Genomic DNA, 25,665 nt, shown 5'->3' on the forward strand with positions numbered 1-25,665 from the left:
TGGAGTGTTGTGGCTTAAAACCAGATTGTAGGGGGTCCAGCAGGTTATTGTCAGAGAGGAATGAGGTTAGTCGGTTGTAGACTAGGTGCTCAAGTAGTTTAGAGATGAAAGGTAGCAGAGAGGTAGGTTGGAGGTTATCAAGATTGGAGGAATCAAGAGAGGGTTTTTTCAGGATGGGGGTGACAAGAGCATGTTTTAGTTGAGAAAGAAACAGTCCAGTTGAGAGCGAAAGATTAAATAGGTGAGTTAAGGCTTAAAGCCCTCCTTGGGAACACAAACACAACTATGAGGAAAACTGTTATAGTCTTATTTGCAGGACACTTGTAACTTTAAAATGAATTTTCATACATATAGAAATAAACATTTTTACTGACTTCCTTGTAGGCAGCTGCAAAGACGCTCTGCATAAAACAGTCTGGGAAATCAGTAAAACATTAGTTCAATGCAAATGTTTGTCACACACCTCCCACAATTTTTTACACAGTCCAGTCAAGCGCTGGTGGTGCACAACTCCCTAGATGACATGCACTTGTTAGATTTAGCAATGAAAACTATTTTATAAGAGCCACACACAAACCATGAAGGTGGGCACTTACCCCTTTCATCATGACCACCTGTGCGTCAACTGTCAGGGGTGCACCCCTCCCTTCATTAGCTTTGTATTAATGAAAGGAGGGTTGCACACACCCCCCCTTGCACCACCCCAAAAATGAATGCGCATGTGGTCACAATATAATGGATAATCTCTCCTTTCTGCCTAAAATATGGTTTGTATGTGGCTCATTAGAAACCGTCTTTAAACATACAGGTGTTTTATAACTAGTCAATTCCCCAGGAAAGTTTGCAATCATCTGTATTTGACCAACCCAAGCAACCTATTTGGTCACTCAGCCTCTGGTGCAATTGCAAATGGCCTATCTTCAGGCACTTGTTCTAAATGTGGGCCTTTCAAAATGTTGTACACTGTATTTTATCTGAGGGTTCTCAAGCTGACAGCCATGCAGTTTTAAATCACACTTTCAGCAATAACTGTCAGCTGTAGAGTTGCTTTGGACTATGTAAGTATGGCACCAATGCTGTTATAATGTAAGTAGCTGTATTGTTTCTACTATTTCTACTATTCTATTGTTTCTACTATTTATAATTGTAGCTAGTTTGACTGAGATGAGATTTATTGAGATAGATTGAGATGGCTCAATGGTCAAGATATTGCACTTTATTCTGAATGTAGGAACGGGTGAGACTTTTAATATCAGAGGGGGGTCAGCTGGTTGATGAAAACAAAAAAAAAGCGCAGATTCTGAACTCATATTTTTCATCTGTCTACACAAATGAGGAACCATTTAATGAAGGTTTTCAAGTCAAGTCAAGTAGTTATTTATTGCCATTTGTACCAGAAGTACATAGGAATTTCCTTCTTAATAGTCTAATTTCTAGTAATACAGCTAATGATGCATGGTTCACACATGAGGAAATTCAAAAGAGACTAGAACATGTTAAGATAAACAAAGGTCCGGGGCCAGATGGTATTCATCCCAGGGTACTTAGCAAGCTTAGCTCTGTGATCGCCAAACCTCTTTAATTATTTTTTTAGGATGCATTGAGGTCTGGCATAGTGCTGAGAGACTGGCAAATTGCTAATGTGATGCCGCTATTCAACAAAGGATCCTTTTCTCAGCCTCAAAACTATAGGCCAGTTAGTCTGATGTCAGTGGTAGGAAAGCTTTTCGAAGGGTTAATAAAGGATAAGATACTGAAGTTCTGTCTTGCATAAAAAAGGGCATTCACTCAAGGGATGACAACATAATTATGCCTCTTTATAGGTCCCTGGTAAGGCCTCATCTGGAGTATGCAGTGCAGTTTTGGACAGACTCTCTCCAACTCATATAAATGAGCTGGATAGAGTGTAGAGGTGTGCAACTAAACAAACGTGAGGGATGGAAGACTTAAATTATGAGGGTAGACTGTCATGGTTGGGGGTTACACCTTTATTACACTTTACAAGTACATTAGAGGACATTTTACCCATAAAGATGATCACGGTACCAGAGGCCAGCCTTTCAGACTAGAAGACAGACATAATATCAAAGGTTCTTGTGATACTAAACTCTATAGTTAGTATAGATATGGGTATATCTAATTTATGTGTAAAAAGTATGGAGGGGTGTGTGTATGGATGCTGGGTTTTCATTTAGAGGGGTTGAACTTGATGGACTTCGTCTTTTTTCAACTCGATTTAACTATGTAACAATTCACCGACACACTCCTGTTTTCTCTGTGTAAACATTACTGCACTAATGAGCGCAAAATCATGGTGCTTGTGGCCCATGCACAGAGCACTTGTCCCTGGGGTCATAGTCTGTGCAAGATGTGCTCTGCCCCTTGTGTAAATGTATCTGATACAAGATAAAGAACACAGTACAGTCAGCCACAAGGCAGCCATTCCTTTTGCAGGTGTTAAGAAAATGGCTCTGATATGGCAGTTAGGGGGTATTCTGGGCAGGTGCCTTCTACTACTTGCCCTTTGCTGAATGCAAACAGTGGTGTATTCAAAGTACAATGTCGCTCTTTGTATTCCATTTTTCGGGCACAACCTTTGAGTCAAGGTGCAAAGCGTGCCCCCTTTTTTGGATAATACAACAGGATGAGTGACTGGTGCCCCAGAGCACCGTAGATTTTCTCACCCTCAATGATCCTTCTCTTTCTCTGAACCCCTGAACCATAAATGGTATTCAGGTCACATTTTCATTTCATTCAGCCCTATTGCCTGAGGGATGTTCTCTATAGAACACAGGGATGTTGTTAATGATGGTTATCAGTGCAAATCAATCGTTAAAACCTGTTAAGGGAATTTTGATGGCGTGTCATGTTTTCAAAGCAACCAGTGCCCTCTGCTGGCTTTATGTTGAGCCATATAACCCTGGAAAGAAGCCAACTCTGAAACATACAAAGCTTTGACAAAGGCTTGGCTTGTGCTGATTAATTATCTGCGTGTTATGGGTACGTGACCTAAAGGCTAAAGCATTTCTAAATTGAACAAAGGTAAGAAACAGAACCCCCCCAACTTTCTGATTAAAAAGTCTCCTGAAATGTATCGGCCAGTTTAAAAGATTTCTGTGGCTGCCTATAATTTCTCTGCATGTATTGCTGATCGGACTATTTTCAGTGGAGACTGTCACCAGCTTTGTCAGACATAACTTTTGTATGATTGCTGTTAGGGGCAGAACATCGGCTGATCTGTTATTTTACTACTTTATTTGATCGGAATGGTTAGTGGCAGGTCGGGCAATGGGGAGGTCCGATCATTCGAGGATTCGGGTTCCACTTCCTCTATAGTATTAAATTCCCCTATCTCTGCCACTTTAAATTTTCAGCATGAGCTGGGGCCGGGGTAGCTTTGCAAACTGGATCAGTTGTACGTGCAGGGGGGCCCTCAGAATATTTTTTCAGTGATGGCCCAGAGCACTCTTGGTATGCCACTGCTTGAAATTCTTGTTTGCTCTGAATTTTGTATGCATTTGCAATTAAAAAAACCTTGAAGTAATGAAATATTTTAAAATTGATTAATGATAGCTCACATTTACTTCTACATGACCTTGGCAGATTTTAGTAGGGATGCACCAAATCCACTATTTTCAGATTCGTCCAAGCCCCAAATCCTTTGTGAAAGATTCTGCCGAATCTGAACCCTAATTTACATATGCAAATCAGGGTAATGAAGGATGAAATCTGAATCCTGCTAAAAAAAAGCCAAATCCTGGCTAGCTAGCTATTAGATAGCATATTTTTTTTGTTTAAAGGTATTACTTATTTGTGTTATAAACAATAAACTTTGACAAAACAATAAACATTTTTGTTACGTGTACATCTATTACATATGTGTCACTGGATTTATTTTACATTGCATCAGTTTCTATACTCCTTATTTACAGGTTGGATTAATACACCCAGTGTTAATTTGCAAAAGGATACCCTTATTCCCGCATCATGTCACTTCTTGGTTGAGTACCAGGGTCCGACTCCCACCATGGGCTCCTAATCTTATCAGATTTATGAGCTGTGCCTCTGGCTTCATGTATAAGTTTATTTAGTGGTATTGTTGTATTGACTAAGTTTATACAGGAGCTTTTCGTGGGGGGTGGGTGCATAATTATGCATCCAGTGCATAATTATATTTTTCTTTGCATAATACAGTAATACCCTAAACCTCCCTCTTGTGTGGGCATTAGGTACCAGTTGGTTCACTACCCCCAATAGAGGCACACCATCGGGGATAGCACCTGTGGGAAATCAAGTGTGGTTAATAGGGCTGCCATTATCTGAGTCCAGTATATATTGATTACTGGGCAGGCCCAAATCATGTGTATGAAATTAGCCATTGGAGTCCTGCACCTGGGGCATATATCATCATCTTGCTTACCCATAGCCATAAGTTGTACTGGAGTTGTATAGAGTTGATGGAAAATATTGTATCAGCCTATCTTTATACTAGCATACATTGCTTCATCCCAGTCCTCCTGGGTAAGCTCCGGTATTTGTGACTGCCATTTATTTTGCGCTATTTGAAGTGGGGGTGGGGTACTTGCTAAGAAGTTATGGTAAAGTTTGGACACCAGTTTGGTAGACTGTTCTATTGCGAGGGAGTCTTCCATTGCCAGTGTGGTCAAGGTTGGGGAAAGTGTACCAAAATGCGCCTTGAACACATGCTGGATTTGAAAGTATCTGAACAGGAGGTACATTTGTCTTTGAGCTCTGGGTATGATATAAAAGTATTATTTAGTAGTAGATCGTGCAGGTAATTTAATGCCTCTCTGCGGCCAATAGAGAAAATCTTCCAAATTGCAGAAGTGTGGGAGGTTAGTATATATCCACAGTGGCAGAGAGGGCGAAAGGCAAACTGATTCATTTTTAAGAATTTTCAGCCCTTGGCACCAAACTTTGTGGGGTGTGGCAATGGTAGATGGTATTTTTACTGCATCAAATAGCTTACAACAAATTTTTTAATCCTTCCAGCGAGATAGCACACTCTTTCATTACAGTTTTTTGCTTAATGGTTTTTATTCAATAAATTGCAAAAATGTTATGATAGAACCATTCTTCACATGCAAGACATTTAGGGCTAACAAGTAATAACTACATTATTCTCATAAAATATCTTGTAGCATGATTGCCTGACTTACATTCTCCTGTCAGAGGATTCTTTGGGTCAGACTGCAACCTTGTCATATCTATAGGGACAATCTAGAGGGCACGGATAAGAATGCTGAGAGGGCTTGCTTCATTGAGGCAATGCCATTTTCCAAGGATATCAGGAGAGTGTTCTCTGCAGAATCTCTTAATAAATATTAATAAGTTATGACTTTGACTGAAAAGAAAAAAAGAACTGAAAGAGCCATTCTAAATATCAAAAAGAAGATAATCCAGGGGAAAAAATGAAAGTGAGTCTCTTTAACATGAACATAAAACAACTGCTCTTCATGAGCCTGTTTGCTTCTTGTTCTCATATTGTCATACTGTACATATTTCCTAGGTGTAATTCCAACATAACTATATAAGATTCAGAAAATAAACACAAAACCAGTTTCTGTTTGCCTCAATGTATTTTAACTGTATGGGTAACTGGCTAGTAGAGATACGTTAATTTTTTCACCAGACATGGATTCGCAGCAAGATTCACCACGGAAAACACTGCAAAAAATAAATAAATACCCATTCGCTTTAATGCATTTGGAGTGACCTTAGATAAAACTTCCATTGACTTCAATGTGTAATACTAAAATAAAACTACTAAATCGTGTTCAGAACTTAAAAACAAATAGAGTTCATGTCTATCTCACAGTTTTTCTCACAGTAATTCTGCATTAAAACCAGTCTTTTTTTCTGAACAGAGAAGCAGACAATATAAGCATGTCTACATCGACACCAAAAGTTGAAAAGGAGCATACACAGACCCCTGCTCATCCCCCCTCACCTAAAGTTAGGGTAATACAATTAAAGTTGCCCAGGTCTAGTAACCCACAGCAGTCAGATCTGTCCAGTAAATATCTGCTGGTTGTTTGCTATAGTTTGACATCTGCACTTTGCCGTGTCGAAGTGTTAAAGGGGTGGCTCACCTTTATGTTAGCTTTTAGTGTTTTTTTTATTTGCCTTATTTTTCTGACTTTTTAAAGCTTTCAAATGTGACCCCTTCTGGGCGTGGCCTGAAGCTGAATGTAGGAGGTTGCATGTGAGGGGAGCTCTGCATCCTGGTCTATAATAATCCAGTTATATCCTGATAAACCGGCTTTAACCAGCACACCTTCCCCCAAGATCACTGATGGGCCAAATCAAAGCGCAAAAGAGAGCCTCTGAGGCTGCGACGCGACTAGAGAAATACGCTTGATGAGCAAGATGGTGAAGATCAGCAAGTACCAGGCCAAAACGCTGATGCAACAGCCTCTGGTTTGCCGCTAGCACAAGAGCCTACGCTGTCTAACCTTCTCAATGAGATCCGTGCCTCGAAAGATTCCTGCTCCACATTAATCTGCTCCAAAACTGAATAAATAAAAGTTGAGCTCTCAATTATCAAACTAGAATTGCAAAAGGTGTGAGAGAGGACGACTGAACTCGAAAAGAGGGTCAGGTCGATGGAGGATATCTGTCAATCGCTCCCACACGGAGTGCAGCAGCTAGACCAGGCAATCGGTGCCTGCACCTCCAAAGTGAATGATCTAGAAAATAGGCTCCTCGAAAAAAATGTGAGATTCATTGGATTTCCCGAGAGAGCTGAGGGAGACTCCCCAGAGCACTTCATTGAGGCCTGGTTAGTAGAGCAGTTTGGCTGCGCGGCCTTCTCGCAGGCATTTGCAATGGAACGCACGCACAGGATCCCATCAAAGGCCCCAATAGCAGGAGCGCCTCCCCGCCCTCTCATTGCACAGCTTCTTAATGCCATGGACAGGGATGCGGCGCTGGCACAGGCGAGACAGAAGGGCACTATCAACTTTCAAGCAGCTAATGTGTCGATATATGCAGATTTTTATTCTGAGGTCCAACGCCAAAGGGCCAAATTCCAGGAGGGTAAGTGAAGACTTCGTGAGATGGGGCTTCAGTATGCGATGCTGTATCCAGCTCGACTGTGGGTGGTGACGGAAGGCCAGACCTGTTTTTTCACAGCTCCTCAAGATCTGAATGACTGGCTGGATACCCAGAAAAGGCACCCCAACAACAGCCAGTAACCAACTCAAGGGACATGCACCTACTTTCCACACCATCTTGGGGACCAGGACCCATCAATGACACTAATATAACTGCTTAATAGTCATCTACCTCTAGCCTGGGAGTGAACACCGGGTCAACTCCCTATATTGTAACCCTGAATATAGCCACCGTACCCCATGTGAGAATGGATAGAATATGGACATTCCCCTATCATATGGCTCGTAACCCTAAATGGATGGGTGGACAGAGCTATTTTACCTTAAAACCTCCGGTTTTCTTCATTTCCCAATATACTATACATGCTCTACAATTTCATGCGTTATTGTGCACATAGACCAGGAACAATGTGCTCTACCCCCTATCTTTGTGCTAGTTTAGGTTAAAAAAATCTATACACGATACCAGTTAAAGTGGCCTGTCGCTAGATGTCGCCCTCAAAACTTGTTCGCTATTTGGGAACAAATTCTGCCTACTGTTTGGGTTGGGGCAGAAAGCCCAACCCTCAAAGGAATATAGCACTTAAAGTGATAAGTTGGAATATCAGGGGCCTAAATCATGTTATAAAGCGGAAACTGGTTCCTACCTTCAAAAATCAGGAGCCAATATAATCATGCTCCAAGAGACGCACCTTATAGGATCTAAAATATTGGCTCTAAAGCACCTATTCCTCAGTGGTAGCAATATATCTAGAAACACCCCTTTTAGACTAGAATCAGTAAAATCTGATAGCAAAGGTAGATTTCTCTTTATCCACAGGTACTTGCAGGCCCAAGAGGTGGTCTTGGCCTCCATATATGTTCCCCCCCTTACAGTGATGAGTGCATTGTACATTTAATTAAGTACGTAGCATAATACCAGCATGCTATGGTGTTTGCAGATGGAAACTACAATGCAGTATTGGATACCACACTAGATAGGTGTAGGAAACCCCCCATAGCCGGACAGGAACCCACTACCAACATCAAAGAAATCACTACAGCAGCTGGGCTTGTTGAACCGTGGAGGGACTTTAATCCTACGGATAGGCAATACACTTGCTTCTCTACCTCGCACACTGTTCTATCCAGGATAGACCACTGCTTTGTTAATCAGGCATCCTTGGCAAAAATTAAGAGAGTTAGATATCTCCCTAGGGGAATATCGGACCATGCCCCCATTGAGTTTGAAATCTCTCTTTTAATAGTTGTTAAAACAAGGTGCTCTCAAATGAAATATAAAGTGACTCACCGAACAGTGAAAGTGTTCCTGGTGCACCTGCCCCGACCCCCAGCTTTAGGGTGCGGTACAGCAACGAATATGGAAGCAGAGCTGACCGGCACTCAGATCCACAGGACCACATGGGCCCATGACTAAGTACCCTTAGGTGTGCGAAACACGTAGGGTAGATGGAGAAGCAGATATAATTTTAACTTTTCTACAAATAAAATTATTTTTTAACTGAATTCCTTTGGTCCTGTGGATCTGTTTGCCGGTCAGCTCTGCTTCCATATTCGTTGAAATCTCTCTTGCCCACGAGAAAATGAGGTCTAGGTGGTCATTGAACCCAGTCTGGCTCAACTTATTAGACAATTATGGCTCCCTTGAGGCCGAGATTATTGAATTCTTTACACATAATGAAGACACGGTAGACAATTGCATACTCTGGGATGCCCTAAAGGCTCGCTTGAGAGGGGTGCTACATGATGAAATATGTGCATATAAACGAGAGAAACGAATTACAGTAATTGAAAATTACTTACTAGCACATCCCATTACTTAATATTACTTAATAGCACAAATTCAAAGATCTCACAGAAGCCCAGGACAGCTACTCTCACCTTATGAATATGTGAACCAAGCACAAACTTCTTTGGTAAACAATGTACTAGAGCATGGTGAGAGTGCAGGGAAAATACTTGCTCACCTCACCAGAATCCACTCCACTCCCCCCCCCCCCCAAATACTCTCCTCAGGGATATCCATGGCTCACTCACCATAGATCCACAGACAATACAAGATACCCTCACTAATTTTAATAGCACACTATACAAAACTACACTCAAGGATACAGATCCCCGAAAGATAGATGAATTCCTAGAAAGAGTAACCCTTCAATGCCTGCCGACTGATTATCAAGAGTACTTGGACACTGAACTAACACTAGCAGAGTTACATGAGGCCATAGATTCATTTCTACTGAGAAAGGCAGCTGGTGCAAATGGTCTGCCAATAGAAGTATTTGTGGCACAGCAAAACACTAGCCCCCTTGATCCTTAAAGTCTACAACCATGCCATACGGTCAACCACCCTCCCAGACTCAATGTATGAGGCGGCTATTGCACCACTAGAAAAACCTGTCAAGGACCCAACATTTGCAAAGTCATACTGCCCAATCTCACTGCTAACTGCTGATGTCAAAATATTTGCCAAATTATTAGCAAACCGCCTGAAAAAGGTTGTACATACCATTATTGAGGATGACCAGTTGGGGTTCATGCCAGGGAGGACCACAGCACTTAATATTAGCTGACTACTACTTAATCTAAAAATCTGGGGGGGGGGGTGGAAGCACTCTTAAGGCTAATACAAAATATATTTAATTATAATGGAAGTGCTACTTACAATGCACTTTCCTGGGCCCCTGTCTCATAAGTAATTCAATATAAATGCAAGTGCATATGTTTACAAAACAGGGGTTTTTAGTTACAAAGTTATGATCATAAAGTTGAAAAGCCACCATACCACGTCAAGGTAAACCCCATATGGCGGTCCCTAACTTACTTAACTCTGGTCACAATATAAAAAGATACTTCTCTGCATAATAGCATTACCTGTACACAATGTGTGTTGTGCATTGGTTTCAATCTGAAAGCTAAATCCTCCCCCGCCAGCAAGGGCTTTTAAGAGAGAGAGATTGCTCAAACCAACGCCCATATTTAAAAGCATAGGACCACCATCAGTATAAAGGGGTGGGTATGGGGTGCTATTAAAAAACCACACTGAGCTGAGCCACAGCTTCAGGAGAACATACAAAAATCTCGGGGGGGGGGGGGGTGGAAGCACCCTTAAGGCTAATACAAAATATATTTAAGTATAATGGAAGTGCTACTTACAATGCACTTCCCTGGGCCCCTGACTCATAAGTAATTCAATATAAATGCAAGTGCATATGTTTACAAAACAGGGGTTTTTAGTTACAAAGTTATGATCATAAAGTTGAAAAGCCACCATACCACGTCAAGGTAAACCCCAGGGGCCCAGGGAAGTGCATTGTAAGTAGCACTTCCATTATACTTAAATATATTTTGTATTAGCCTTAAGAGTGCTTCCACCACCCCCCCCTAGATTTTTGTACTACTTAGCGCTAGATATAGCTAAGGCGCTTGACACTGTGGAGTGGCCTTATCTCTGGAAAACACTACTGAAAATGGGGTTTGGGTAAGTGTCTATGTTAATATCTATGGTACAGCTGCTGTATGCCAAACCGTCTGCCGCACTCAGGCTCGGAAGCTCCAACTCACCTCTTTTTGCGCTAACCAGGGGCACCAGACAGGGCTGCCCCTTGTCACCCCTGTTGTTTGCTCTAGCAATAGAGCCATTGGCAGTAGCACTCAGACAAAATCCAGGTATAGTAGGTTGGTCATCAAGCTCGGGTACAAACAAGATACAGCTATACGCTGACATGGTGTATTTAGGGGACAGAAACACATCTGAGTTTGGACAAATGTCTGGCTTAAAGGTTAACCCCTGTTCCAGAGCTCTGTACTGAACCAATGCCCCCTCCAAATCTCACCCCAATTTGTATACCTAGGGGTAACAGTCAAACTCCCTATAGCAAGTTATTATGAATTAAATGTGGTGCCATTGTTAGAATGGACCAAGGCAAAACTCATGGCCTGGGCTCCACTCCCAGTAGGCCCAACGGGTAGGATTGCCCTCATCAAAATGTTTGTCCAGCTCAAGGTCATGTATGCTCTGTGGCATGCACTACTTCCTATTTCTAAAGTCTTCTTTAACAAAATAGATACACTACTAAATTGAGCTGTGTTAATAATGAATAAGTTTAAATTGTGGATTCTAGTTTGGTCGGACTTTTTTTATTTGAAAAAATCAGAAAAAATCAGATTTTGATAAATAACCCCCTATGAGTTAAATTAAAGGAGAATTTGCTATAGTATGTGTTTTACAACAGTATTTTTCCGAGGGGTTGTTTTAGCCTGATCTCTTAGCTGTCAATTTTATCGTGTATTTACAAACATGTGGACATTTTATTAAATATCACCTTAAAAGAATGGCGCTAAAGCCATGTAAAGCCATGTTCCTATATGCAGTCTGAACATGCACGAAATGGTAGGCAAAGGCACAGAAAGGCAATGAAATGTACCTCTTCTGTCTGCCTACCCCTAGTCCTGGCCCTCGAGTACTACACCTGCTGCCCACTGCTGTCTGCTTCCCTTCACCCCTTGTCCCTCCTGCCCCTTGCCCGGTTGTCACTGTGCATGTATGTGGGGGGCATGGATTTTTAGGTGGCCGGTCAGGTTGCCTAGGGTGCCCAGCTAGCTTGGTCCAGCACTCATGCCATAGCATTCATTTCAGTGAAAAAAACGATACAATTTATTATAACTGAATTATGTGGTAGAACATAGAGAGGTCTAAAACAAATGTCTAGATTAAGTTTGCTTAATCTGTCCAACATATCACTAACAAAATAGTATTAGATTCAGAGCCTAAAGTTGATTGTGTATATCACTTAGGATTCTGATAACTTGGGGTTCCCCAAAAAATAAAGGACTGCTTCACACCCATCGCTACACTTCGCCAGGAGAAAATTCGCTTAGACAACACTAATTCACTAAAATGCGGAGTTTCGCCATGGGCACCAAACGCTGACGACTTTTCCCTATGGTTACTTCGGCAAAGAGAAGATGTTCTATCATTCATTTCTGCCTATTGCAACTTCTCTAAAGGTCTTGTGTTCTGGTTAATTTGCATACGATGGGAAATTTAAAGTTGAATAAACATCTTTATGTTATACAGTATGTTGCAGCAAATACATTACATTTCCACTGTTAATTACACATGTCCAGGGAACATTTATAAAGACAATAGAGTTGTTATAATGCCCTACACATGAGCCCACTATTTAATTAATGTTCCATATGTTAGAAAATATATGGGGGAAACTTTTGCAGGCTATCACTCTAAAAAAGGAAAAGACGCCGCGTTTTTTGAACTTTGATGCTTTTTTCACTCACAGAATATGATGTAAGTAGCAGAAGATTGAGGAAGATCAATGCACTCCTGTGCACTTCGCCTGGTCTGAACTGGCGAAGGCAAGTCTGGCGAAAGAGTTAACGTTCAGTTAAATCCGCATTTTAGTGAATTTGCAGAGTAACGTCCATTTGCCAGAGTGAATTGTCTCCTGGTGCTTGAGTGCGAATGAGCACTAGCGCCTATCTCTTTCGGTAGCGAATTAGTAAATTGCTGATGTCCCTGTGGGTGGTAACGCTGGCCAATTGTCACCAGCGTTTGCCACTTCGCTCTTTAGTAAATCTGGCCTATAGAGCTAATCATTTATTGAGCAATGAAAGTGTGCCTCTGATTAAAGGTTTGATCTCATCTGCCTATTATAAATGAAAGTTTCTATGGCATAGCAGCTTGAAAGCTATGAAATAAATGCAGCATCAACTGGCTCAAAAAGATTTTTTATTATTTATACACTGGGGATAATTTAATAAAAGGGACACAAACTAGAAAAAATTTGCCATGCCGTTTTCCCCACAATTCAAGGTTTTTGCAGAATCTCACTATAACTAAGCCTGCTAAAAGATGCAACATTTTGTATCTGAATATGCATATAATGAAAGCACCAAATCAGTTCGGCATTGAGTCAGGTTTTTGATTCCCTTGAATTCTCACTGCTAAACTGAACCAAATCCTAAACCTTAATGTCATGTGGATAATGTGATTTTTGAAAACTTTCTCATATTTTAAATCTGTAGGTAAATTAAGGTAAATATTTGATTTAGTGTTTGGGCAAATCATTTGTAGAGGGTTCAATATTGAGCCAAATCCAAAAAGTATGCAATCGGTGCATCCCTTGTTTGCTTTTTCAGTCTGTATCTGTATACTTATTTGTGCTGCTGTAATGTAATGCAGAATATGTATATAGATTGCAATAAAAGCCAACAATGGGAATATATTTTGGTATTCAGGATTGAATGCTTGCATATAAAAAGTAAATTTATAGATTATTCCTTAAAAATGTGTATTTTTTCTGCTTTGATTTTTTAATACGAACGGCGTATGTAACCCTGTAGTAATCCTGTAATTAATCCCCTACAAGTCACCAGCCTGCATCCTTCTCTTGTTGCAGTCATTCAACTCTTCTCTGATGGACACATCTTTAATAATAACTATATGCTTGTTTTAATAGTACACTTTATACAATGACGGAACAGTTACAAATGGAGAACTGAGCTGCGCGGACAGCAGCACAATGCTTTCTTGTGAGGGGAGGGCAATTTAGGCAAATGTGGAAGAATCTATGGAAGGGGAAAAAAGGGCCAGAAAAAAAAGAAAATAGGAGTACAAACAAACAAGGAAAGGGTTAGATATTTAAAGGAGAAGGAAAGCCCCAGGGCGCAAAACCCCTCCCCCCTCCCCTGTGTTGCCCCCCCTCCCTCCTCCCCCCTGGCCTACCTGTCCCCTGGGCAAATGCCCCTAACTTGTTACTCACCCTCTGCGCAGGTCCTGTCCACGGAGTTCACAGTCGCCATCTTCTCCCACGCGCGTCTTCTTCCTGCTCTGACCGGCGTCTTCTGGCGCATGCGCAGTAGGAACAGGTACCGGTACAGCTCTACTGCGCATGCGCCGAATGTCACGAAGTTTTCCGATTTCACTTCGTGACATTCGGCGCATGCGCAATAGAGCTGTACCGGTACCTGTTCCTACTGCGCATGCGCCAGAAGACGCCGGTCAGAGCAGGAAGAAGACGCGCGTGGGAGAAGATGGCGACTGTGAACTCCGTGGACAGGACCTGCGCAGAGGGGTGAGTAACAAGTTAGGGGCATTTGCCCAGGGGGACAGGTAGGCCAGGGGGGAGGAGGGAGGGGGGCAACACAGGGGAAGGGGGGAGGGGTTTTGCGCCCTGGGGCTTTCCTTCTCCTTTAAAGGGGTTTCACCTTCCAACACTTTTTTCAGTTCAAATTGTTCACCAAAAATAAAGACTCTTTTCAATGACTTTCTATTTTCTTTAAAATTGAAGTTTAAAATTTCATTTTTCATGTTCTTGTGTCAACTAATGTTCCTGTCCCTGGTGTTTCATTCTGGCAGCTCAGTAATCCAGGTGCAGATTCTGAACTGTTACAATTTGCTACATTAGTTGATACATTCAGCAGCTGAATATTTGGAATATTAGCAACTATTGTATCATTTCTAACAGCTGCCTTTAAAGAAACTCAATGGAACCGGTCAGCAGATGCAATGAAATGGATCAATTTAGAACAGTTTACAGAGTTTGCGACACCACCCCCAGAAAGACATACAGTAAGGAGGTGAATAATTAAAATGTAAGCTTCAATATTAGAAAATTAGTCACAAATATTAACAGAAAATAGAAAGTGATTAAAAAAAAAATCTTTATTTCTGGTGAACAATCTTTAAAAACAACTGAACTGAAAAAAATGTATTGTAGGTGAGCCAATTCCTTTAAAGGAGAAGGAAAACTACTGAAGCAGTTTATCGCAAATAGATTAGCCACAATAATGCAAGCTATAACACTATATTTATCATGCATAATGTTTTACCATACCTGAGTAAACAGCTCTAAATGCTATCTTTTTTTTTAGGATAGCAGCTGCCATAGTAGCTTGGTATGATATCACTTCCTGCCTAGTCTTTCCCTGCTCACTCATAGTTCTGGGCTCAAATTACATCAGGGAGGGGGGAAAAGGTAGGGGAATAAGGAAAGAGGAACAAACTGAGCATGCTCAAGCCCTAGCCTGGAGGTTTAAGATGAAAACAGGAAGTCTGATACAGAAGCCAGTTTATGCACAATTGAATGAAAGAAATGCTATGTTTCTTTTTCCAGAGGACTCAAAGCAGCTTTACTTTGAGCGTTTAATGTGAATTTATATAGACCTTTGTAATAAAGCTTACTTAATTTTAGCCTTTCCTTCTCCTTTAAGGGTCAGTGAGCTGCAGTACTTCCAAAATTCTTAGGGTGATTCACCTTTAACTTTTAATATGTTGTAGAATGGGTAATTCTAAATAGCTTTGGCCTTCATCTTTTCTTTATAGTTTTTGAATTGCCTTATTCCTCTTACTCTTCCCAGCTTTTAAATGAGAGTCACTGACCCCATCCAAAAACATATGCTCTGTAAGGCTACAAATGTTGTGTTATTAGTACTTTATATTATTCATCTCTCTATTCAGGGCCTCTGCTATTCATATTCCAGTCTCTTATTAAAATCAGTGCATGGTTGCTGGAGTAATTTGGACCCTAGCAACAAGATTAAAATTAAAATAAAAGGCTAAATAAAAACCAAAAATATTAAAAAAAATTAAAACCAATTGCAAGTTTTCTCAGAATATCCCTCTCTACATAATAATAAAAGTTAATATAAAGGTGAACAACCCATTTAATATATATATATACAGTTTAACTCCCATGCCGAGTTTGTTGCAGTCTTCAAAAGGCTTGTTTAGGGGTCCAACACCATATTAGATGTTAATATTTGTAATAAATTTGTCTGTAAATGTCTGTATTATAGGACAGGCCTGCCTGTTCAAAAATTGAAAATGTCCCATGCCCCATATATTTTGCATAAAGGAGTGAAACAAATTCCCTAGTATAGTTAATCTTGTTTGTGAGACTGTTCAGTAGAATTGTTCCCAAAGTTAATATATGGATGATTAAGTGTGATATTCACTGTCAGAAAGAAGAGATTTCTTTCTATCCCAAGTAGGTTTGAAGTGGCAGCAGCCTGCTGGGAAAAGTGCTCTGCTCTCCTCTGGATAATTTGAAGAGATCTTGTTAAAGGTTTAATCAGATGGATTTCTGCAATTATTTTTCCTTGTCTCTTTTAAGTAACAATGTAACTCTTGAGCATCACCAAAACTTGGAATTTGAAAAGGCTGCAGTTGAGGTGCATCTTTTTGTCAGTGAGCAGAGATTTGGCCCAGGCTGACAGAAACACTATGCTGTCAGAATACTAAATATGTGGCTGAATCCAAACAGAACAAAAGTGGTAATTAGCCAAAATCCAGGATTCTCTATATCTCTAATTGCAAGATTTAACCTATCTCTCTAGTGTGTATTCAGGAAAGATCTTTAATTTTGTTGCTTTGATTCAGCTAATTATCCCTAATTACTAGATAAGGATAGATCAGCCATAGAACAGGAGGTCATGTCCTAAAGCAGAACACTGGAGGAGGTGTGAGATATTTTGGATTGTTCAGCGCTTTTTTTTTTATATTCATATATATACTTTTTAAAATCCATTAAGTGAGCTTATTCATTGTTTTAAAAACCTCTAAAACCACTAAAATTACACTGTTGATAAAAAGGCCTCTATGTCAATCTTCTTACAGTATATCTAAAGCGTTTTCAGCACAGTATTAAAGATGGCCTCTTGTTCTCCAAGTGAGATGACATGACATTGTAATGGACGTATACTCTGGACCAGAGAAACCTCAAGGTATTAGATCTTTAATTACAGTAGCAAAAACACATGTTCATTTAAAGGAACAGTAACACCAAAAACTAAAAGTTTTTTAAAGTAATGAAAATATCATGTAGTGTTGCCCTCCACTGGTAAAACTGATCTGTTTGCTTCAGAAACATTACTATAGTTTATATAAACAAGCTGCTGTGTAGCAATGACTGAAATTGAAAAAAGGCTATATGGCACATGTTAAATAGTGGATAACAGATAACTCCATTATGGTCTACAGAGCTTACCTCCTATCTACTCTGTAACCTGAACCTTTTCTCTTTTGAATGGCTGCCCCCATTGATACACAGCAACTTATTTATACAAATAAAAGTAGTATTTTTAAAGCAAAAACGGCAGTTTTACCAGCACAGGGCAGCACTGCCTTATATTTTTAAGCTACTTGTCAAGTACTATAAGAAGGGACACAATTTCTGTAATAATTGTCCCCAAAAACTTAAATAGCTTTTTTGTGTATTCTAGTTGGACAGTTTTGAATAGCTTCTACTTTTAGGGGGTCAGGCCATATTTGTCCACCTTCCACCCTTTCCCTAATTAAAGAACTTGCCATGACAAGGTAACATATCTCAGGCTTCATGGTGAGACCTGCATCACTTGATTTGCCTAGAATCTTGTCTTCCCATGTCTGACAGACAAATGTAATAGTACCTTCATTTAAATGCATTTAGTCTACACAAAATCATGTTCTACTGTCCTTTTTAGAACCCTCTGAGGGTTCCTCCACCCTTAGGGCCAGCATTTCTTGTAACTCCCTGTAAATATCTGTTTACATTCTCTGGGAAGTGATAGAGAAGAGTTTTGTCAGGGGGTGATTACCCGTATTCATGTCATGGATGGTGTATTCTGTTCTACCAGAACAGTCTGCAAATGGAGCACTTCTATCTATATTATTCCCCCATTAGTGTGGGATTTGGATCTCTAGTATATCAGGGTTATCTAGTCCCTCTGGATTTTCATCAGGCATGCTGCAAATAATAGCTATACTCTACATATTCTTTGAGGGAGTTGGCATGAAATACCCACTGTTTTTGCTGTTGTGCATCTAAGGAAAGAACATACTTATTAAGTCTTAGACAATGTAGTACTTGGTGGGGGGGGGGGGATCCAGCATCTTGTAATTTGTGATGACTTAATGGGCATAGTACCATTAAGTACCCTAGTACCAGAATCCTACCTCAAACTCTCTTCTCTGTGCCCCGTTGTCGTAATATTTTATCTGCCTTTTCTGTGTGTCTGGGTTTGGTTCTACAACTCCCATTCATGGTTTTGGCTTCTGATGGAATTTCAACATATATGGAACCAAAGGGGGCTCCTTCAGTTCCTTTTAAAGATCTAATGGGTTCCTGACTGTGGGTCCATATAGTAATTCAAAAGGCAAAAAAATGTAGATTCCTGTTGCATCTCCATATACACAAACAAAATGTGTGGCAACTGGCAATAGGCACACCCACTATTTCTCCTCAGACTCTACAAATGCTAATAACTATAAACTGGCTGCCCTGATCCCCCAGGAAATCAAACCTTTATAAAAAGAGTGATCAATGCATCAGCCACCTTATTAGCATCTATGTTAAACAGTGTTGCTGCTTCTGGGTACCAGGTTGCATAGCCAATTATAGTAAGAACGTATTTTTTAAAATGGTTTAACCTGTCCAGGGTATGGGAAGTGGCCCAATCAAATGGTTCCCCAATAATCCCCAATTAGGACCTAGCGGGGTCAGATAGTTTGGGGGGAACAGAACAGCAGCAGAATGTTGAGGCAGCTAGCTGGGTGACAGTTAGAAAACCTAAGGTGGGCAAAAGGAAAATGGAGGCTGATCCGGAGATCGCAACAAATTTGCCAGATTGTGTGAAGATGATAGGAGTATGAACTCTGGATTGGCAATTCTAGATGGGGCTGATCTCTCTAACAGCCGGGAGACCAGTTTCTCTAGTAGTGGTGGGGAGGAGAGTAGAGTCAGGCCTAAGCAGATTGTGGTTGTAGGGGATTCAATTATTAGGAAAGTGGATAGGGTAATTTGTTGTCCGGATCGCTACAACCGAACAGTTTGTGTCTACCTGGTGCCAGGGTTCTGCATGTGGTTGATCGGATAGACAAATTATTGGGTGGGGCTGGGCATGACCCAGCTGTCTTAATGACAAAATAAATGGTAGATGGAAGACCTTAAAGAGTGATTTCAGGGATCTAGGCTCTAAGATCAAGGAAAGGTCTTCCAATGTCATCTTTTCTGAAATTTTGCCCGTGCCACGTGCAAGTTTAGGAAAACAGCGGGAGTTTAGGGAGCTAAATGCGTGGCTCAAGTCTTGGTGTCGGAAGGAAGGGTTTGGGTTCCTAGAGCACTGGGCTGATTTTTCGTTGGGGTACAACCTATACAGTTGTGACGGTTTGCACCTCAATGGAAGGGGGTCTGCGGTGCTAGGGGAAAGAATGGCTAAGAGGTTGGAGGAGTGTTTAAACTAGGCAAGGGGGGGGGTGGGTGAGATAAAGAATTATGGGGAAGCTAGGGTAGAAAGGGCAGTGGGGTTATTAAGGGGTCATGGGGGAGGAGTGAGAGGGGCATACAGTTGACCAGCTAAGGAGGTCCCTCTGTTACAAGGAAAACAGAATAATACTAACTTAACATATAATTCTCCACTAAGTAATGCAAATTTCAAAAGTAAAAGTAGTAACCTCCGCTGTATGCTGGCAAATGCACGTAGTTTGTCAGGTAAAATGGGAGACCTAGAATTAATTGCATGCTCTAAAAATTATGATATAATTGGTATCACTGAGACCTGGTGGGATGAAACATGTGACTGGAATGTGAATTTAAATCGTTACACCCTTTTTAGGAGGGAAAGAGGGATTAAAAAGGGTGGAGGAGTGTGTTTGTATGTAAAGCCTGAATTAAAGCCATGCGCTAAAGAAATAACAATAGCTGGCACTGGTGAGGGTGTAGAATCACTCTGGGTAGAGATTTTGACTGGGCAAAAGGTAACAAATAGAATTATCATTGGTGTATGCTATAAACCACCTCGTATAAGTGTCGAGTATGAAGCCCAGCTACTCTTGCAGATACAAGTGGCTTCACAGCAGGGTCAAGTTGTTGCTATGGGTGACTTCAATTATCCAGACATTGACTGGGGTAATGGGGTTGCTAAGACAGAAAAGGCTAGTACCTTTGTAAATATGCTGAATGACAACTTTTTATTCCAGCTTGTTCAAGAACCTACTAGGAATAACTCTTTTGGACCTTTTAATAACTAACAATACTAACATTTGTGTGGGGGAGCATTTAGGGAATAGTGATCATAACATGGTCTCCTTTGAGATTCTGTTGCCGAAGCAATTCTATAAGGGAGTAACTAAAACACTAAATTTCAGTGCAAACTTTGAAAGTACAAGGGCATCTCTGCAACATATTAAGTGGGAAATGCTTTTCACAGCGTTAAACACAGAACAAAAATGGGAAGTCTTTAAAATGCTGCTTAATAAATATTCTTGTCAGTATATTCCACTTGTAAGCAAGGAACGTCGTTGCAAAGCATAACCTTTTTGGTTCAATAGAAGCGTTGGTGTTGAGGTGGGTAAGAAAAGACATGCTTTTAAGGCTTTCAAGTTAGCGGGTACAGCCGAAACATTTATAAGGTACAAGGAGGCCAATAAATCATGCAAAGAAGCTATAAGGCAAGCTAAAATTGCTATAGAAAAGGATATTGCAGCAAGCAGTAAAAAAAATCCAATCCAAAATGAAGCAGGAAGGGGTGGGACCCTTACTATCAGAGGGGGGTCAGCTGGTTGATGAAAACAAAATAAAAGCGCAGATTCTGAACTCATATTTTTCATCTGTCTACACAAATGAGGAACCAGTAAGTGAAGGTTTCCTTCTTAATAATACCAATTCTAGTAATACAACTAATGGTGCATGGTTCACACATGAAGAAATTCAAAAGAGACTAGAACATGTTAAGATTAACAAAGGTCCGGGGGCCAGATGGTATTCATCCCAGGGTAATTAGCGAGACTGGCAGCCTCAAAACTATAGGCCAGTTAGTCTGATGTCAGTGGTAGGAAAGCTTTTTGAAGGGTTAATAAAGGATAAGATACTGGACTTCATAGCAAATCATAATACTATGAGTTTGTGCCAGCATGGTTTTATGCGTAATAGATCTTGCCAGACTAACTTAATTTCTTTTTATGAGAAGGTAAGTAGAGACCTCGATTCTGGGATGGCAGTGGATGTGATTTACTTAGACTTTACTAAAGCATTTGATACAGTGCCACACAAAAGGTTACTGGTTAAATTAAGGAACGTTGGCCTGGAACATAGTATTTGTACCTAGATAGAGAACTGGCTAAAAGATAATGGTAAATGGAACATTTTCTAATTGGACTAGTGTTGTTAGTGGAGTACCGCAGGGCTCTATACTAGGTCCCTTGCTTTTCAACTTGTTTATTAATGACCTGGAGGTGGGCATTGAAAGTACTGTTTCTATTTTTGCAGATGATACTAAATTGTGCAGAACTATAGGTTCCATGCAGGATGCTGCCACTTTGCAGAGTGATTTGTCTAAATTGGAAAACTGGGCAGCAAACTGGAAAATGAGGTTCAATGTTGATAAATGCAAGGCTATGCACTTTGGCAAAAATAATATAAATGCAAGTTATACACTAAATGGCAGTGTGTTCGGAGTCTCCTTAAATGAGAAGGATCTAGGGGTCTTTGTAGATAACATGTTGCCTAATTCTGGGCAGTGTCATTCTGTGGCTACTAAAGCAAATAAATTCTGTCTTGCATAAAAAAGGGCATTAACGCAAGGGATGAAAACATACTTATGCCTCTTTATAGGTCCCTGGTAAGGCCTCATCTGGAGTATGCAGTGCAGTTTTGGACTCCAGTCCTTAAGAGGGATATAAATGAGCTGGAGAGAGTGCAGAGACGTGCAACTAAATTGGTTAGAAGGATGGAAGACTTAAATTATGAGGGGAGACTGTCAAGGTTGGGGTTGTTTTCTCTGGAAAAGAGGCGCTTGCGAGGGGACATGATTACACTTTACAAGTACATTAGAGGGCATTATAGACAAATAGGAGGGGACCTTTTTACCCATAAAGTGGATCACTGTACCAGAGGCCACCCCTTTAGACTAAATGAAAAGAACTTTCATTTGAAGCAACGTAGGGGGTTCTTCACAGTCAGGACAGTGAGGTTATGGAATGCACTGCCGGGTGATGTTGTGATGGCTGATTCAGTTTATGCCTTTAAGAATGGCTTGGATGATTTTTTGGACAGACATAATATCTAAGGCTATTGTGATACTAAACTCTATAGTTAATATAGGTATGGTATATAGAATTTGTATGAAAGTAGGGAGGGGTGTGTGTATGGATACTGGGTTTTCATTTGGAGGGATTGGACTTGATGGACTTTGTCTTTTTTCAACCCGATTTAACTATGTAACTATGTAACTATGTAACTTTGTGTTGACCCTTGTGGTCCTCATGTGCACTGACATGTGTCCCAGGAGTTGCAGCATCACTGTACATCCTGATACACATGTGACCAGTAAAAGGTCTAAATAATTTAAGACATAATTGCAGGATCTGACCTCTATATGCTCTATATAACAACTAACCTAACTGCAAAATGCCAGGATGCCCTGGTCTTTTACCTGCCTCCTTCTGATATAAAACCCCTTTTTCCATATCACTGTTATATGTGGGTTAGGGCCATCCTATACACATCAGCCTTCAGTCTAAGTTTTGTTAGGGTTGGATCAGGCTTCTCCAGGGCTCTCCTTGTCAATTTAGGTTGTAGATGTTTTGACCATTCATTTTGGGGTGCCCTGTAAAAAAACAGGTAGAGTCACAATTCTGCAGGCTTAATCCAATATTGATTGTTCTTTCATCAAATGGTGTGAAAATACTCTGTGATAATTTCATGAAATGGACATCACTGGTATTGTTCTCTAAGCCAGACTGACATTGGTGGCTAGGTTCCTCATTAGGCAAGTTTGTGCGACTTTGGAAAATTAAGTAAATGCCCCTACCTCTTACCCTTTGGTGCAGATTCTGTGCAGCGGAGTTCACAGGCGCCATCTTCTTCTCTTCAGTAATCTTCAAGAAGAGAGCACCATAACAGTGCATGTATAGTTGGAGCAATCTTCCGGTTCTCCTTTAAGGTTTGAGTTTGTACTTCACTGGAACCTAAGCAGCAGAGATGCATGAAAAGGTTGAAATCAGAGACTATGGGGGTGAGGTTGAGTATAGTTAACATGACAAGTACACAGAAAAGGTAAAAACAGAGCCAATATTCCTTAGTCATATACTTAATTTAAAAAAAAGTTGCAGAATAGAGGACTGATATAAAGTAGTGTGCTCCACGTTGTGCCTTCTACCAGTTTCTGACACCAATTGCTATGCAGTTGCTACAAGTTTAACTGTCGAAAGATCTTTGCCAAAGGCTAACACTGCTTATTTATTGTTTCTTTCCTCATTCTGAAATTTAAATACCCTGACCCTGTTTTCTCAACTCCAGAAATAGTTTTACTTTGATCAGCTATTACAGAACCAAATTTACAGCACCTTAATTGAATCTCATACTCTCCATCAGCCAGCTGTGCCAATTGTCTGCTTGTTCAGTGCATTCCCTTCTGCTCATTACTCCATGCTGCTTGTGTTTCTTTTTCTGCCACAGGGAGAATAACTTCATTAAGGATTTTCCACAGCTGGCAGATGGGTTGCTGGTAATCCCTCTCCCTGTGGAGGAACAGTGCCGAGGAGTATTGTCTGAACCAAGGCCTGACCTACAGCAGCTTACAGGTAAGGTAACCTCGAGGGACCAGTGTGGGATGTGTGAGGAATTTACCTGCTACAATAGTGATATCATCATATCCTGTTATGACTATAAAGCCCACAGTTTTGTAGTGTGGTTAGGACTATTTTTTTGTTATTTCATTGTTTTTTTTTTACATATTCTTTATTTGGTTTTTATTTTCAGAAAAATAAAACAAAGACAATATACAGAAACAAGAATGGAAAACATAAAAATAAGAGTAATAGAAATCATATCAGGAGGGTGTGACCCCAGGTTGCATTCACATGACGGATGTACAGTTAATGCATTCAGTAGTACATAATACTTGACATTATCTCTGGAACAATAAAAGTATTACCCATTAACTGTCTTTTAATCAGTTATGTCAGGGGTCTACAAAACAATAAAAAGACAAGGGTGGATCAGCACATCACAATCGATCAGGTCAGAATAGTATGACAACATCACGGTCAATCTTTTAGCTCGGAGGAAAAAGAAATTCACATATGTTGACATAACCCTTCTCACTAAGGAACATCATATAACAGCCAAAGCACAGGTATAATCCAGGGATGATTTGAATAAGGTCGAGGACGTCCAGGTTTCTATATACTTGGTAGGGGATTTGTTTGTGTATGAGAGTAACTCTTCCATGCATTGTATCTGGTTAATTTCCGCTACCCATTCAGCCACAGTGGGGGGCCCTAGTACACTTCCATAATCTGGGAACGACAGTTCTGGCTGCCGCTATTGGAAATGCTACAAAGCCCTTTGGTACAATTTTCATCTGTGCATTAGGGGATGGTATCGTTAGCAATGCTAAAGAGGGATCAGGTGGGATGTCTACCCCTATGACTTTGGAGATTAACTGAAAGACTGACACCCAAAAGGGTTGCAAGATTTGACAACCCCACCAAGTATGTATCATATCGCCTTTCTCCATGTTGCAGCGCCAACATAAATCTGACACCCCGGGATAGATAATATGCAGGGTCGTGGGGCACCTGTACCATCTGGTGAGAATCTTGTAATTAGTCACTTGTGCTTTGCACGCAGTTGCCAATTTGTGGGTAAGAACAAAGGATTGCTCCCAGGCTTTGATACTAAAGGAAGTTTTAAGGTCTCTCTCCCATTGTGCTTTAAATTTGAGTTCTTGGGTACCCTTTAAGTCCAAGAGTATGGAGTACACTTGCGCTAAAGTGTAAGTAGGTTTCAGTTTAGCTAAACAGAGATCATCAAACGCTGTGCTGTTAGCCAAAAGCAAGTTTTTCTCTGGGTTTGTTTGAAACCAATGGGTTAGTTGATGGTGCATAAACCGGTGGGCAAAGGACTGCGTGGGAGTCTCTAAAATATTTTCTAGAGGGGCCACTCCTGTCAAACTTCTCACCTTCACAAAGGGGTAATTCTCCCTCTGTCGTTTAGCCAAGAAACCCCTACTAAGCATACCCGGCGGAAACGCTGGATTCCCAATCAGGGGTGTCATTGGCCCTGTCCTAGCAGATAAAGGTATTAGTCGCAGGAGCTTATCCCATGTCAGTAATATATTGTGTATAGTTATGGGTAACATCGAAGCGTCCTGTCTATCTTTGGGAACAATCCAAGGCAATGCAGCTAAAGGCTGCCTCACCTGAGACTGTTCTATCTGAATCCAATCTTTTTGATCCCGATGGTGTAAACAATCTACCAATCTAGTGCAGGTTGCCGCTTGCCAGTAAGTATATAAATCGGGTAATCCTGCCCCTCCATTCTGTTTACGCCTGTGCAAGATTGACATTTTTATCCGGGGTGGTTTGTTAGCCCAAACAAATTGCGTGATGAGACTATTGGCTTTCTGCAAGATATTCATTTTAGGTGGCATGGGAAGGGCCTGGAAGAGGTAAAGGAATTTTGGCAGGATTATCATTTTTATAAAGTTAATCCTCCCAAAACCAAGTGATGAGTGACTGGTCGATCCT

The 25,665-nt window shown here is 40.7% G+C and overlaps 1 protein-coding gene across 2 annotated transcripts in view; it reads left to right on the forward strand.

The window, feature by feature from the left end:
- LOC108698296 (astrotactin-2-like) overlaps nucleotides 1–25,665 on the forward strand; it is a 1,031,088-nt gene that overhangs the window by 615,944 nt on the left and 389,479 nt on the right. For both annotated transcript variants that reach the window (XM_018229686.2, XM_041572527.1), the window contains exon 13: nucleotides 23,591–23,715. In XM_018229686.2, coding sequence (XP_018085175.2) covers nucleotides 23,591–23,715 — 125 coding nt within the window. The remainder of the gene's footprint in view (nucleotides 1–23,590; nucleotides 23,716–25,665) is intronic.

The sequence above is a fragment of the Xenopus laevis genome, chromosome 8L (assembly GCF_017654675.1).
Source record: "Xenopus laevis strain J_2021 chromosome 8L, Xenopus_laevis_v10.1, whole genome shotgun sequence".
NCBI classification, from domain to species: Eukaryota; Metazoa; Chordata; class Amphibia; order Anura; family Pipidae; genus Xenopus; species Xenopus laevis.